General features: G+C 47.6%; 1 protein-coding gene across 1 annotated transcript in view; it reads left to right on the forward strand.

The window, feature by feature from the left end:
- The window catches only part of dis3l (DIS3 like exosome 3'-5' exoribonuclease), a 66,347-nt gene extending 50,212 nt beyond the window's left edge, over positions 1-16,135 (forward strand). The window contains exons 12-18 of the mRNA XM_056291155.1: positions 3,546-3,834; positions 4,947-5,182; positions 13,010-13,164; positions 13,438-13,616; positions 14,661-14,806; positions 14,992-15,163; positions 15,529-16,135. Of these exons, the coding sequence (XP_056147130.1) occupies positions 3,546-3,834; positions 4,947-5,182; positions 13,010-13,164; positions 13,438-13,616; positions 14,661-14,806; positions 14,992-15,163; positions 15,529-15,861 (1,510 nt within the window). The 3' untranslated portion in view covers positions 15,862-16,135. The remainder of the gene's footprint in view (positions 1-3,545; positions 3,835-4,946; positions 5,183-13,009; positions 13,165-13,437; positions 13,617-14,660; positions 14,807-14,991; positions 15,164-15,528) is intronic.
- Positions 16,136-17,186: the final 1,051 nt, after the last annotated feature.

The following is a 17,186-nucleotide window of genomic DNA, read 5'->3' on the forward strand; positions in this document are numbered from 1 at the left end:
ATGTTAGCAGCTTACTCACAGTACATACAACATGTACAGTACAGTAAATACAACATGTACAGTACAGTATATACAACACGTACAATACAGTACAGTATGTACAGTACAGTACATACAACATGTACAGTACAGTAAATACAACATGTACAGTACAGTATATACAACACGTACAATACAGTACAGTATGTACAACATGTACAGTGCAGTATGTACACCATGTACAGTACAGTATATACAACATGTACAGTGCAGTATATACGACATGTACAGTACAGTATATATAACATGTACACTACAGTATACACAACATGTACAGTACAGTATATACAACATGTACAGTGCAGTATACACAACATGTACAGGACAGTATATACAACATGTACAGTACAGTATAGACAACATGTACAGTACAGTATATACAACATGGTGGGTTTACTGACAGTGTTAAGCGTTCATTTGAATGACAGCCTGCAGAAAGAAAGTGTTTTTATACCTGGCTGTTTTGGGGTACAGTGCTCTGTAGCGCCTGCCAGAGGGGAGGAGTTGGAACAGGTTGTGACCAGGGTGTGATGGGTCTGCAGTGATGTTGCCTGCCCGTTTCCTGAGTTTGGAGGTGTGTAAGTCCTGAATGGAGGGCAGGTTGGCACCAGTGATTTTCTCTGCAGACCTAACTGTCTGCTGTAGTCTGTCCCTGTCCTGTTTGGTGGCTGAACCAAACCAGACAGTGATGGATGTCCTGATTTCCTTTAGGTGGGCCAACACCAGTTTCTCGAAGGATTTCAGGACCACAGATGTTAGGGCAACGGGCCTGTAGTCATTTAATCCTGTGATACGGGGTTTCAGAAGCCAAAGCTCTCAATTTACCAGTCCATGTTCGTTCCAACCCTCACCTATGCTCATGAGCTTTGGGTAGTGACTGAAAGGGTTAGATGGTGGATACAAGCGGCTGAAATGAGTTTCCTCCGTAGGGTGTCTGGGCTCAGCCTTAGAGATAGGGTCAGGAGCTCGGAGTAGAGCTGCTGCTCCTTCGCGTTGAAAGGAGCCAGTTGAGGTGGTTTGGGCATCTGATCAGGATGCCTCCTGGGCGCCTTCCTTTGAAGGTTTACCAGGCACGTCCAACTGGGAGGAGACCCCGGGGTAAACCCAGAAGTCGCTGGAGGGACTACATGTCCAATCTGGCCTGGGAACGCCTTGGGATCCCCCAGGAGGAGCTGGAGGGCGCTGCTGGGGAGAGGCACGTCTGGAGTGCCCTACTTAGCTTGCTGCCACTGCGACCCGACCCCAGAGAAGCGGCTGAAGATGAATGAGTGAATGAATTAATGAATGAATACAGGGTTTGTTGGAGACCAGGATGATGGTGAAGCTCTTGAAGCAGGAGGGGACGCCGCACAGCTCCAGTGATCTGTTGAAGATCAGTGTGAAAACGGGGCCAGCTGGTCTGCACAGACTTTCAGACAGCCCCAGTGCCTCCCTGGTCTTCTGTCTCGGGAAGAGCTGGTGCATGTCCTCAACACAGATCCTGAGTGTGGGTGGGGGTTTGATGGGGAGGGGAGTGGCTGCCAGGGAGTGCAGTTGGTATTGTGTTGTGGATGGAGAGGGGGAGGGGTGGGAAAGTTTGCTTTTCAACCCTGCAGTAAAACCCCTGTAGGTCGTCAGCCTGTTGATGGTTCCCTGCAGTGGGTGTGTGTGTGTGTGGGGGGGTCTCCTGCAGTTGGTAGTGTCTTTCAAACCTCCCCAGACTGATGATGGTCGTTGGCAGAAAACCTGTTTTTCAACTTTTCAGAGTAGCACCTTTTGTCACTCTGATCTCCTTTGTGGGTATATTCCTGGCTTTGTTGTACCGGATCTTATCTCCTCTCCTGTAGGCTTCCTCTTTGACCTGACGAAGCTGCCTGGGTTTAGCTGAAAACCAGGACCTATTGCTGTTGAAGGCACAGAAGGTTTTGGTGGGCACACATGTCCTCACAAAAGCTGATGTAAGATGTCCCAGTGTCAGTAAGTTCGTCCAGGTCTGTAGATGCAGCCTCAAAAACACTGCAGTCAGTGCAGTGGAGGCAGGCCTAGAGATCCAGGTTTAACTCATTGGTCCATTTCCTCACAGTTTTAACCACAGGCTTTGCAGGTTTTAGTGTCTGCCTGTAGGTTGGGATCAGATTAATCAGACAGTGATCAGAGAGGCCCAGGGCTGCACGGGGGACAGAGTGATAGGTGTCCTTTAATATTGTGCGGCAATGATCCAGAGTGTTTTTGTCTCTGGTGGGACATTTAACATGCTGTGTATATTTTGGCAGTTCGTGGCTGAGGTTTGCTCTGTTAAAATCCCCAAGCATAATGAGTAGGGGGTCTGGATATTTGTGCTCCATGTCTGTAATGTGATCAGCAGGTGTTTTAACCCCTCTTTAACACAGGCCTGGGGTGGATACAGACACCGACCAGAATACATGATGAAGATTCCCATGGTGAATAGAATGGTTTACAGCCAAGGAAAAAGGTCTCTAAGTGAGGGCTGCATGATGTCCTCAACACTGTGACAGCCGTACACCAACCTTCCTTTATGTAGAAGCATATGCCACCACCCTGTTTTTTCCCGATACTTCCGTATGGTGGTCCGCCCGGAGGAGTTGGAAATGCAGCAGATGAAGTGTACTGTCCGTGATAGGCTCACTAAGCCAGGTTTCAATGAGACACAGGGTGGCAGATCCGGAGAAGTCTGAGTTTTGTCCGTTTAGGAGCAGCAGTTCGTCCATCTTGTTGCCCAGAGAGTGGACATTCACCAGGTGGACTGACAGGAGCGCGGTTCTAAATCCCCGCTGTCGCAGTTTAACGAGCACTCCGGCTTGGTTACCCCTTCAGCATCTTCATCATAGTCCACACAGGACTGTACCGATCAAGACCTCGGCAAGACTTTCATTAAAATGTTTAATTAAAGTTGGTAAAGTAGTCTGTTCAGTTTGTCCGGTTGTCCAACACAGGGATCGGTGGTTCAAATCCCCGTGTTACCTCCGGCTTGGTCGGGCGTCCCTACAGACACAATTTTCCATGTCTGCGGTGGGAAGCCGGATGTGGGTATGTGTCCCGGTTGCAGCACTAGCGCCTCCTCTGGTCGGTCGGGGTGCCTGTTCGGGAGGGAGGGGGAGTTGGGGGGAATAGCGTGATCCTCCCACGTGCTATGTCCCCTTGGTGAAACGCCTCACTGTCAGGTGAAAAGGAGCGGCTGGTGACTCCACATGTATCGGAGGAGACGTGGTAGTTTGCAGCCCACCCCAGATCAGCAGAGGGGGTGGAGCAGTGACCGGGGCGACTCGGAAGAGCGGGGTAATTGGCCAGATACAATTAGGGAGAAAATAGGGGGGGGGGGGAGTTCTTCCCTGCTGCATGTGATCAGGGAGTGGATGCTGAAACTAAACAAATAAACAAAAACAGAAAAAGTACAAGAGCGCACGGAACTGAGCCCACCGTCCACAGCACCATATTGATGAGGTATATGTATGTGTATGATGTGTGTGTATTTGTGTTTTCACACTCACAATCTACTCCGTGACCAGGTATGCGATGAGCGTGATGTGGGAGCTGGATGCACACAGCCTGGCTGTTCAGAAGGTTTGGTTCGGCCGCACACTGATCTGTTCGTCCTACCAGCTGCACTACGAGCTCGCCCAGATGATCCTTGACGGGGAGGAAGTGGAAGTGCCAGAGCTGGCCGGCCTCGGCCCTGAGGAGAGGGACACCAAGCTGGCTCAGCTAAAGCAGGCGCTGGAGCTGCTGACCCACATCGCCAGGCGACTTTGCACACAGCGGGAGAGAGGGGGCGCTCTACAGCTGGAGAGCATGGAGGTGGGATTTGTTTTTTTCACTTATTGCCATCTGCCATCTGTTCATCAAGTAAGAGCCTCATCGAGGTTATCCTCAGCATGGGTTTTAGTCCATCTGTACCTCCTGGCATGTACTATAAAAGGATATAAAGGGGTGTAGATGTAGAGGACAGTGATGGAGGTGTCCATGTATAAAGGATATAAGGGGGTGTAGATGTAGAGGACAGTGATGGAGGTGTCCATGTATAAAGGATATAAAGGGGTGTAGATGTAGAGGACAGTGATGGAGGTGTCCATGTATTAAAGGATATAAGGGGGTGTAGATGTAGAGGACAGTGATGGAAGGGTCCATGTATAAAAGAATATAAAGGGGTGTAGATGTAGAGGACAGTGATGGAGGTGTCCATGTATAAAGGATATAAAGGGGTGTAGATGTAGAGGACAGTGATGGAGGTGTCACTGTATAAAGGATATAAGGGTGTGGATATGGAGGACAATGATGGTGGTGTCCCTGTATAAAGGATATAAAGGGGTGTAGATGTAGAGGACAGTGATGGAGGTGTCCATGTATAAAAGGATATAAGGGGGTGTAGATAGAGGACAGTGATGGAGATGTCCATGTATAAAAGGATATAAGGGGGTGTAGATGTAGAGGACAGTGATGGAGGTGTCCATGTATAAAAGAATATAAAGGGGTGTAGATGTAGAGGACAGTGATGGAGGTGTCCATGTGTAAAGGATATAAAGGGGTGTAGATGTAGAGGACAGTGATGGTGGTGTCACTGTATAAAGGATATAACGGTGTGGATATGGAGGACAATGATGGTGGTGTCCAAGTATAAAAGGACAAAAAGCAATGTGGTCGTGACTCACAGCTTCAGAAGCATCAACATCACCACTTGGGAGGGAGTTGATGGTAATGTGGACATCCAAAAAAGAACTGATTTTCTCCTTGAAAACCTCCATGTGGTGTGTCTCATTTTTGTTTAATTTACCATGAGAACAATTATTTCTACCATCCAAGACCAATACCACCTTAAAAAAGAGTAAACATAAAAGGTTTGTTAACCCTTTAAAGGGATTGTCTTGTTTTTGTTGTCCTGAATGTTGAGCCGTGTTCCCATCCCTCTTCAGGTGCATGCTCAGCTGGATCAGGAAAAGAATATCACAGCGCTGCTGCCCTCCAAGCCCCTGGAGATCCATGAGACTGTGGCTCAGTGTATGATCTATGCCAACCACTGGGTGGCATGTAAGATCCATGAGAGCTTCCCCCAGCATGCTCTGCTGCGCCACCACCCGCCCCCACGCCAGGACTTCTTCAACCAGCTGATTGACACCGCCAAGGGCAAGGGCTTCAGCATAGACACCAGGTGACCAGGGTGGTCTGTATGCTAACCAAGAAAATGCAATGACATCTGTGTGCGTATGGGACAGAAACTCAAATCTCAACCCTAGTACATGTTGATATGGTTGAATATCATTATTTTAGCCCAGATCTGCCACAGAAGGGTACCAGCAAGAGTTAAAGGGAAGGTTTACAAGATGGTGTTTAGACCAGCTATGTTATATGGTTTTGAGACAGTGGCACTGATGAAAAGACCGGAGGTGGAGCTGGAGGTGGCAGAGATGAAGATGATAAGATTTTCATTGGGAGTGATGAAGAAGGACAGGATTAGGAATGAGTATATTAGAGGGACAGCTCAGGTTGGACAGTTCGGAGACAAAGCAAGAGAGGCAAGATTGAGATGGTTTGGACATGTGTGGAGGAGAGATGCTGGGTATATTGGGAGAAGGATGCTGAATATGGAGCTGCCAGGGAAGAGGAAAAGAGGAAGACCAAAGAGGAGGCTTATGGATGTGGTGAGGGAGGACATGCAGGTGGCTGATGTGACGGGAAGATGTAGAGGACAGAAAGAGATGGAAACAGATGATACGCTGTGGCGACCCCTAATGGGAGCAGCTGAAAGTAGTAGTAGTAGTAGTAGTAGTAGCAGTAGATCATCTTAGCACAATGGGGGAGGAGAAATTACATTACAGTCATTTAGCCGACACTTTTATCCAAAGCGACGTACAATAAGTGCATCATTTAACATAGGAAATCAGGAGAACTATTAGTCATCAGAGGTCATAAGTGCATCTAAACAAGCATCTAAGAGCAAAACCAGTGCTAAAGTAAAAGAGCAAGAAAGAGTTTTTTTTTTAAAACGAGTGAATACAATAAGTGCTAAGAACAAGTAACAGGGTAGTAGTTCTTAAAGAGGTGAGTTTTCAACCTGCGCCGAAAGATGGGCAGCGACTCCGCTGTCCTGACATCAGTGGGGAGTTCATTCCACCACTGTGGGACCAGGACAAAAAAGAGCTGTGACCGGGTCGATTGGCAGCAGGGGCCTCTGAGCGACGGGGCAACCAGGCGTCCCGAGGCAGCAGAACGAATTGGTCGGGCAGGGGTGTAGGGCTTGACCATGGCCTGGAGATAGGAAGGAGCTGTTCCTTTCACTGCCCTGAGGCTATCACCAGAGTCTTAAACTGGATGCGAGCAGCTACTGGGAGCCAGTGTAGGGACATGAGAAGGGGAGTTGTGCGGGAGAACTTAGGGCGGTTGAACACCAGACGAGCTGCCGCTTTCTGAACAAGCTCCAGAGGTCTGATGGCCGAAGCCGGGGCACCAGCAAGGTGGGAGTTGCCATAGTCCAGCCGGGAGATGACCAGAGCCTGGATGAGCACCTGTGCCATCTCGTTGGTGAGGAATGGGCAAATCCTCCTGATGTTATAGAGGAGATATCTGCAGGAGCGAGCAACCGATGCAACGTTTTCAGCAAACGACAGTTGGTCCTCCAGGATCACACCCAGATTCCTCGCAGTCCAAGTTGGCGTCACCACGTTGTTTTCAGTGGTGATGGCCAGGTCTCGGGGCGGGCAACCTTTCCCGGGGAGGAACATCAGCTCTGTCTTGTGCAGATTGAGCTTCAGGTGGTGTGTCGCCATCCACTCTGAGATGTCAGTCAAGCATGCAGCAATACGTGTCTCTACTTGTGTGTCAGAGGGAGGAAGGACAAGATCAGCTGGGTGTCATCGGTATAACAATGGTAAGAGAAGTCATGTGAGCGAATAACAGAACCCAGGGAGTCGTGTACAGAGAGAAAAGGAGAGGACCCAGAACCGAACCCTGTGGAACGCCTGTAGTCAGTCTGCGAGGCTCCGACACAGATCCCCTCCATGTCACCTGGTAGGAGCGACCCGTCAGGTAGGTTGCAAACATTGAGAGTGCAGAGCCTGTGACACCCAGCCCCTCGAGGGTAGAGAGGAGGATCTGGTGGTTCACTGTGTTGAACGCAGCTGACAGCTCCAGGAGTATCAGGACAGAGAAGAGAGAATTTGCTCTCGCAGAGTGCAGCGATTCTGTCACTGCAAGGAGGGCCGTCTCTGTCGAGTGACCCACCCTGAACCCAGACTGGTTGGGGTCCAGGAGGTTGTTCTGGTGGAGGTACAAAGAAAGTTGGTTAAAGACAGCACGTTCAAACGTTTTGGATAGAAAGGGTAGAAGGGAAACTGGTCTGTAGTTTTTGATGTCAGAGGGGTTACGTGATGGTTTCTTGAGAAGGGGGGTGACTCTAGCAGTCTTGAAGGCAGATGGAACACATCCTGCCTGTAGGGAGGTGTTTATGAGGTGGGTTAGATAGGGAAGGAGTTCAGGTGCTATAGACTGAAGAAGAGGGGAGGGGACCGGGTCAAGGGAGCATGTGGTGGGGCAACTGGATGTGATGAGGTTTAGAACCTCATCAGGGGAGAGGGGAGAGAGAAGGGATAGGGTGGGACGTGGAGAGGTGAGGGACAGTGCAGAGGGTTGGCTAGTGCAAGCAGTACTAACCAGGTGGTGAGAAAAGGAGGATCTGATGTCGTTTACCTTCTTGTCAAAGAAGTTAGCAAAGTCATCAGGAAGAAGGGAGGAAGGAGGAGGTGGGGGTTGAAGACGTATAGAGAAGGTTTCAAAGAGTTTCTTAGGATTAGAGGCAGAGGATAGGATTTTAGAGTGATAGAAGGCAGCTTTAGCAGCAGACAGGGCCGAGGAGAAAGTGGAAAGAAGAGATCGGAAGTTGAGAAGGTCCTCTGGGAGTTTGCCTTTTCTCCATTTGCGCTCTGCCACTCTTAGGCTCCGTCTGTCAGTACGTACTGAGTCGGACAGCCAAGGGGCAGGTGGAGTTGGGCGTGCAGGCCTGGAGGTGAGGGGGCAGAGATTGTCCAGAGAAGAGGAAAGGGTAGAGAGAAGATCAGTAGCAGTGTCAGGGGGTAGGAGAGAGAAAGATTCAGGTGTAGGGAGGATAGAGGTAACAGAGGAAGAAAGATCAGTGGTGGAGAGAGAGCGGAGGTGTCTACGGGTGGAAACCATGTGGGTAGGGGGAGGGGCTGGGGGGTTGAAGAGAGGGAGAGAGAGTAGGACATGAAATACTGGTCAGAGAGCTAGAGGGGAGTAACAGAGAGATTTGAAATAGGACAGTGTCTTGTAAAGATAAGGTCCAGCTGGTTGCCGGCCTTGTGGGTAGGAGGAGAGGGTGAGAGGTGTAGGTCAAAGGAGGAGAGGAAAGAGAGAGGAGGATCTAGCTTGTTAGTGTGGATGTTGAAGTCACCAAGAAGGATAAGTGCAGAGTCATCAACAGGGAAGTGCGAGACAAGTGTGTCAAGCTCCTCCAGAAACTCACCAAGGGGGTGTGGTGGGCGGTACACAACCACGATGGTGAGTTTGACTGGATAAGAGACAGTAACAGCATGGAATTCAAAAGAGAAAATTGTGGAATGGAAACAAAGGAGTATTTCCATTTCAGGGAGATTAGCAGGCCAGTACCACCACCCCGCCTCCCAGCTCCAGTAGTGTGAGAAAAAGAGTACACATCAGACAGAGCTGCGGGTGTGGTAGTGTTTTCTGGCATGATCCAGGTCTCAGTTAGAGTAAGAAAGTTGAGTGAGAGCAAGGATGCGTAGCCTGAGATAAACTCAGCTTTCGGCACCGCAGACTGGCAATTCCAGAGCCCTCCCGTCACCACTTGCTCAACGTGAGTGGAGAGAGTGGGATAGATGAGATTGGTAGGGGTCACAGCGCCTAGGAGTGACCCAACATCTATGCCAGCCCTGGGAAGAGGAAAGGACAGGAATGCGATGGAAACACATAGTCTATACTAGCTACACACAATACAGATGACTGACCGGATCTAAAAAGAGCAGTCCGTGCTTGACGAAGTCTTTGCTTGAAAAAGTCGCACTTGCCTTTGTTCACTCTAGCCTTCGTTCAACCTAGGCTTGTTTGCCTGACGGTTGGAAGCTGATGCTTCCAAGTAGCAGCAGTGATTTAAAGAACACTGATTGCTAATTGTCTGCCATGAAAGCAGGCCACACCCTGGGCACTTAACACCCAATTGGCCAAAGAGGTACCCTGAAAATAGGCGTATTGCCCGGAAACTGGACACTTATGTAAAACTCTATCAAACCTCACACAATAGTATTAAAACTGCAAAGAGCAAGTTACCAAGGAATATATTTATAAGCTAAAAGGATAACTAAGTCAAAACAGCTAGGCAACAAGAAATGTTTAAGGAAACACTAGGTGAAAAACAGCTACAGCTAGAATAAGTAAATAAGACAAGTAAGTAAATATAATAAGACAGCTACAGCTAGAATGGGATCCCACTAGGAACCAGCGGCAGATGTAGAGACAAAAAGACTAATACTCAAGCAGCTGGAATAAGACTAGTAGCAACTTGTTCAGCAGGAAAGATGATACTTAGTCTATTCTAGATACTTACTCTATTTTAGATGAACCAGCAATTCAGAATCACTCCAGAAGTTAAAATGAACACCTTACAAATTGAACTTTGTATGTGTGATTATTATATTCACTTAATGAGAATTGATGACTAGATTGACTAAAAGATAGATACCTAGATTAGAAATCCAATGGTGGGCATGTCAACCCTACTAACCCCCCACTCAAGCATATTGACAAATAAATTCCCTGCGACGCCAAACCGAGCTGGAGCCAAAACCCGGGGTTCGAACCATGAACCTCTGCTTTTGGATACGAGTGTATGAGTCTGCAGCACCACCCATCTGAACAGTTTGAACTGTCGACTGTATAAAAAAGATGGAGCTTCATCAAACATCTCCACTATAGAATAACTGTCACCTTCACTCAGATGGGCAGCCTTTTACATTTGCCTCATGGCCAGAAAAAGGTGTCTCCACTCTCAGTGATCTCTTTAACATGCTGGACTCCGTTCATTCCAAGATGTTAGGGGGGAATGTGATTTACCGGGCACCTCTTTCTTTTTTTACTTGAGACTGAGAGCTGCAATGAAAACATATGGTGTGCCCTGGAATGGGCCTTTGCCGGAGCACCCTATGGAGGAGCGGATCGGTCCTGGGCGGGGTTCTCGGGGGACAGTGACACATATAGATAGCTCTTTGCTTGATCACTCTACTAAGACACTGCCAGTTGAAGGGGTGTGGGCCAGGGAACTCCGCATTGTCGGTCTGGAACCAAACTGGGAAACGGTATGGTCTAAGCAGTACCTCTGAAAATCTTGCACATCAGCTTATACACTATGTGCTGATTCACAGAGCATGTGCTACACCCATCACGTTTTTGTTTTTTTCATTTATTTGTGATTTTCCCCTTTTTTCTCCCAATTTAGTGGCCAATCTCTCCCTATTTTAGTTCAAACACCCACCCTCGTACTGCATGCATTCGCCAACTGCATCTCTCCAGCCGGCAGTCTCGAAGGAGACGCCTCGCCACTTTTGTGACAAGGCGAATCCAGGCCGAACCACTGCTTTCTCCGACACACGCAGAGACGCATTCATGTGACAAACAAAAGCCGACTCCGCCCCCCTCCCGAAGACAGCATTGCCAATTATTGCTGTTTCATGGAGTCCGGCCATAGTCGGATCTGACGAGACCGAGGCGCGAACCCCAGTCCCCAGTGGGCAACTGCATCGACACAAAGCCGATGCTTAGACCGCTACACCACCGCGAACCTAAACCCATCACATGTCTTAAAATGAAACTAATTACCAGTCCTAGATGTACTCACTGCCGGGCTCAACAGTGCATATGTTGTGGGACTGCTCACTGGTCAGAGATTTTTGGACACAAGTTATGTCAGTACTGTCAGAGTTATTAGGATCGACAATAACGCCTCATCCTTGCCTTTGTCTGCTCAGTGATGATTCGTCTCTGTCTCTCCATTTACATCAGCGAAGACTAATGCTGGCAGGACTTGCTGCAGCAGAAAAGACCATACCGACACTTTGGTTTAATCCCAAACCTCCTTTAATCAGTGCTGGATGGCGTCCTACCAGGGCGTAGTGAGTGTACAACAGCACGACTCAACAGAGCCCAACCTGCCACTGTGCAGGCATGCTCAGGCATCGCTGTGTCCATAAGGGACTACCTGCTACCTTAAAAGAAGGGCTCTCCCCCTCCCACACCCCTCCACACCCAGTAACATCGGACCTGGAGCAGGCCAGCTTTGGAAGTTAGTACAAATGGATGGTTGTGTCTACAATGGATAGTTTTGTTTTATTGTTTGTTTTTTTCTTTCTTTCTTTTCAGTCCACTATTATTTGTTTTTCCCTTGGGAATGTCTGTCTCTTACTCTCAGCTACCATGGATACAGTTTTTTTCCTGTAATTTTCGGTCCTTAAACATTGTTACTAATGTGCTGCCCTGTTGTTGTTGTTTATGTGTTTGTTGTGTCCTGTTTTTTAAAAATAGAAATTTTTGATCACAAAAAAAAACAACAAAAAAGATGGCGCGACTTTGATGTCACGCATCGGTTTCTTAAGGGGCATTTTGAGGGCGAAAGTTTGGCTTTCAGCTTGCCGCCATCTTATCAGTTTTTGAAGCCAGAAAATCTAAATATGGGCAACGGTGTGCAGTGTTGGTAGAGCTGGAGTTGGACCTTGGTGTCAAACAGGTTGACAAACCTGTCATTCAAGGCAGACATGCCCTCAACATGCCCATTTTTCATGCTTAATATCTTCTTAACGGAACAATCATTTTCAAAATAACTGCCCTCGCTCTGTGTGCCAGACTCCATATCGGCGACTGAGTGATTTAATTCTTGTAGAATTCATTAATTGACTGTATTTTAAGGTAGAAGTTGGGGATTCTCTCATTAATGGTGGCACGGTGGCCCAGTGGTTACCACTGTTGCCTCACAGCAAGAAGGTCCTGGGTTCTAACCCCAGGCTGTCCCAGGTCCTTTCTGTGTGGAGTTTGCATGTTCTCCTCGTGTCTGCTTGGATTTCCTCCCACCATCAAAAAGACATGCATGTTAGGGTTGATTCTCCTGTCCGTGCCCCTGAGCAAGGCAGTGGAATGAAGAACTGGAGTTGGTCCCCAGGCACTGCACCACAGCTGCCCACTGTTCCTGTACAATAGGATGGTTACATGCAGAAAACAAAAGTCTGTACAATGACAAAAATAAAATGGCTTTCAACTTACACTGGACTCGGAATCTTTTGGCGCCAGTCTAAGGCACGGTCTAAGCCACTGACTAAGGCATGGTCTAAGGCAATTTCTAAGACACTGTCTAAGGCCCTGCCTAAGGCACTGTCTAAGCCACTGACTAAGGCACTGTCTAAGGCACTGTCTAAGGCCCTGTCTAAGGCCTTGTCTAAGGCACTGCCCTAAGGCAGTGTCTAAGGCAGTGTCTAAGACACTGTCTCAGGCCATGTCTAAGGCACTGTCTAAGGCACTGTCTAAGGCCCTGTCTAAGGAACTGTCTAAGGCACTGTCTTAGGCCCTGTCTGAGGCACTGACTAAGGCACTGTCTAAGACACTATCTAAGGCACTGACTAAGGCACTGCCTAAGGCACTGTCTAAGGCCCTGTCTAAGGCCCTGTCTAAGGCACTGTCTGAGGCCCTGTCTAAGACACTGTCTAAGGCACTGCCTGAGGCACTGTCTAAGGCACTGCCTAAGGCCCTGTCTAAGGCCCTGTCTAAGGCACTGTCCAAGACACTGTCTAAGGCACTGACTAAGGCACTGTCTAAGGAACTGTCTAAGGCACTGACTAAGGCACTGTCTAAGGCCCTGTCTAAGGCACTGACTAAGGTACTGTCTGAGGCCCTGCTGCACTGGCTTCAACTGCTAGCCCTGGTGGTTTCTGCTTGGTTTGAACAGTTCTTTATTCTGCACTACCAGGTCCAACAAAGCATTGGCAGCCTCTCTGGACTGTGCCGTAGATCCCCAGGACCCGCTGGTAAACAAGCTTCTCAGAATTATGGCTACCCAAGCCATGTCTAACGCACAATACTTTTCCACCGGAACCTGCTCGCCGGACCAGTACTACCACTATGGTACATCAGTCCAACTATATGTGTTTTTACCATATCACCTGTCTCATAGAAAAGAACGGCTTTATCTGTTGATATCATGTTACTCCATTAACCTGTATTCATAAGCGTCCCTGTCTGATTTCCTGTGTAAATGCAGGATGTAGGCGACAGATTTGTCTGGATGATGCACTTGTATGTGATATTATTACTCAGAAAATTCTTTTAAAAAGTGAAATTCTTGGTGTTTTAAAGGACCGAGCGGATCCATATTTGTCCTCTTCTCTTTTTTTTTAGGTTTGGCGCTGGACCGATACACACACTTCACCTCACCCATCCGCCGCTACGCTGACACAGTGGTCCACCGCCTCCTAACTGCAGCCATCAACCTGGAAAAGGGGGAAGGGCCTTGCAAGGCGTTGAACAGCAACAAAGAACTACAGGAAATGGCCCAGCATATCAACAACAAAAGCCGGGTTGGTACTGCTGCTTCAAGGAAAGAGTCTTGATCAGAACCAGGGGAACAAAAGGTTCACTTTCAAACTACAGGTTGTGATTATCTGTTGTAACTAATATGATTTTTGTTGGGTTTCTGTGTGTGTACATCCAGAACATGGAACGTTGATAAAACTTTTACATGTACACACTGTAAACTTGAGCTTTCCTGATTCAAAAGTGCAGTTACCATTACAGTAAGAAACACAGGTATTAATTTAAGTACTCAACCATATTCAGCATTCACAGAAGAATCAGAACCATGTTTATTGGACATGTAGGTTTCACATACATGGACTGTGACTCTGGTTTCGTGGCTCTCTCAGTGTACTGAACATAGAATAACAACACCACAACACAACATCTTCACATATATACACAAGGACTGACTTACACAGCTGAATTAAGAGGTGATAAAGTGCAGTGGTGCAGAGAATATATCAGAGATGCTGAAATACATGTTAGCAGCTTACTGACGTACACATACTTACATACACTCATTACAACAGTCTTCCTTCTTCAACTTCCACCATTTGATCCTTGGCTCTGCCTTCACTCTCTTCCTCTCCTTGATCTCCAAAGTCATCCTACAGCTACGTTCTCCCCTGTCACCACCTTGCAGTCTCCAATCCCTTTCAGATCGCGCCTCCTACATAAGATATAGAGCACCTGTGTGCACCTTCCTCCACTCTTGTACGTCACCCTGTGTTCCTCCCTCTTCTTGAAATATGTATTCACCACAGCCATTTCCATCCTTTTCGCAAAATCCACCACATCTGTCCTTCCACATTCTTCTCCTTGACACCATACCTACCCATCACCTCCTCATCACCTCTGTTCCCTTCACCAACATGTCCAAATAATCAAAAACTGAAATAAGCAAGCATGCTTCACCACATCTAAGGAAACGTCCTACGTGCAAGCCTCCTCACCTTGTTTGACCAGCATCCGCCCTGTTCTTATTTGAAGTCAACAGCAGTGACCCTCTAATCTCAAAGGCCACATCCTGTGTGTGCTGGTTTCAGGCGGCCCAGCAGGTCCAGAAGTCATCCATGGAGCTGTTTCAGTGTCTCTACTTTAAAGAGAAAGACTCCCAGACAGACCCACGTTGTGTTGCTGATGCCGTTATTTACGCCATACGAGCAAATGGCGTCCTGGTCTTTGTCCCACAGTAAGTAAATCAAAAATGCTTCATTGATTATATTAAAGAATATGGTGTACCTGTTGAGTAATACTGTGAAAATATGACCCATTTGCTCTCATTCTTGTAAACATCCCACCAAGACAAATTCCTGGTGTGTATAACAGAGTACCACAAAAACGTTTTTTTCCCAATGCTGACTGCTGTCATTTCAGGTATTGCTTGAAAGGGGCGATGAATCTGAAGAACAGGGAGGGTCAGGTTCTGACTGTCAAACCAGACGGCAGCTGTGAGTGGCAGAGCGGTTCGGTCCAGAGATACCTGGACCACATCAGCACCACCAGCAGCTCTGGAACCTCCACCTTTAAACTGTTTGATCATATTACTGTAAGCTTCCGTATCCACCAAGACCATGCACGTCTACCTCAACTTTAATCCTATTAAAACTTCATCAAATAACAGAATCACTCCGCGGGTCCAGCTCCTGTGGTTTTAAATGTGGAAATCTGCAGAGTGCAGGGGCAGTGAATCGTTTAGCTAGTAACCCCCAAGGACATTTACTTGACATGATATTTACTAGTTACTTGTTTGCTTGGCAGCTGCTAGCTCACCTGTTTTTATGAGTGGCTGTTGCCATTTACACCCTCCAGTGGTGAAAGTTGGTAATACTGGTTATCAACAGTATTGAAGTGTAAAAATGGTTCCAGTCTGATGAATGGCTCTTATTGAGATCAGTGCTCTCCAATCCGCAGGTTCGGATCTCAGTCCAGTCATCACGGTGTCACTCAGATAGCCTCCACCTGGACATGATCAGCAGCAAACCCCGACTGAGCCCGGAGACGCAGAACCCCCAGCCCTATGGACGCTCCCAGCTGATCCAGGAGGTGGTGCACCTGGCCAAGGAGGCCTCTCACCAGGCACAAGAGAAAGCCACCTACACCTCCAAGCTCTCCTCTGAGGAAGAAGAAGAGTTCCGCCAGACCAGAACCCCCAACCTGTACACACTCCTGCAGGATTTGAGAGAGTTATCCCTGCTGGATCTCTCTGCCTGTGAAGGTGAAGGAAGCCTGGGTACGATGACCTAGGTCTGTGCTACATCAGCATAGAGGCGTCAAACAAAAAACAAAAAGGCTTCAAAAGGGCCGCCATCCACGACCCTGAATGTCGGGCTTAAATGTGCGACAGAATATTAATAAAGATGGACTCTGCAGGCTGGTTCAGTATTTGCTACGAAATGTTATTTAATGTATTATAAACTGTAGCACTTTTTCCTGCACTGCCTGTAAATTTATTAAATCTATTTTTGTAGTGGTTTTTCTTGAATATGTGGACATGAGCTTGGCAATTTTGAATAAAACAATTGCACAACAAACCCTCGACTTACTGGTCCACAGCTGAAGACTATACTGTTCAAAATGGTTTTTCAATATTTTATGAAGATATGAAAATAGCGATCATGTTTCACTGACACTGCATTTGGCGTTTTACCAGTAAATTGGTGAACTTTGGGCAAGGACTTTTACAAGCCAAGTTATAACTCGGGAAGTCTGACTACCAAGTATGACAGCATTTTTAATGCAGCTATTTTTGGGTGGCTGATTGTTTCTTGGTGGTCATTAGTGGAGCATGTAATCAGTCTTTTTTTTTTCAACCATTCTAAATGTTGGTCTGCATGTCAGACGATTTGAAACAAAGAGTTACCTGATTATTTATGGCATTATCCATCGAAAATACTAAATCACAACTAAATGCATAAAAAGAAAATGCTTTATTCAGCTTTATCGTTGCAAGCTTTTAAAAGGATAACATTCCTGTGAATGAAATTTGAAATACCAAGAAAAAATGTGCAAATACACAGACACAAACCTCCACCAGCTGTAACGAGAGTGACGAGTTCTATGATTCCTATAAAAACTCAATTTCCTGACCAACTAAAACAAACTCCGTGAAGCCAGCTGGCCCTAAGTCAGAACACCACAGCTGCAGCCTGATCCAGTTGTTCCTGTTTCCACTGACATGATGCACCACACGTTGACGTTAAGTCCAACAGTTTATCCAGAAGTATCCAAGAACTACCCTCCCTCCTCTCCCTCTGCCTCTGGACAGGCCTTCCCCCTCTCCTCCTCCTCCTCCTCCTCCTCCTCCTCCTTCACCCAACAGTAACATAGTTTCCACCAGCACCCTGCTGGCCAACAGTACCGGTGGTGGTCGATGGTAACCTGGGCCTCGACCGATCCGGTATGCAAATCTGATTAATGATCTTCAAATGTGATTTGGCAAAGGTTTTATGCTGGATGCCCTTCCTGACGCAACCCTCCCCATTTCTCGGGGCTTGGTTGGGGGCTCAGTGGCTGCCCTGAGCATGCTCAGTGGCTGCCCTGAGCATGCTCAGTGGCGGCCGGGCTTTGCA

This window comes from Lampris incognitus, chromosome 12 (assembly GCF_029633865.1).
Source record: "Lampris incognitus isolate fLamInc1 chromosome 12, fLamInc1.hap2, whole genome shotgun sequence".
In the NCBI taxonomy this organism is placed as follows: domain Eukaryota; kingdom Metazoa; phylum Chordata; class Actinopteri; order Lampriformes; family Lampridae; genus Lampris; species Lampris incognitus.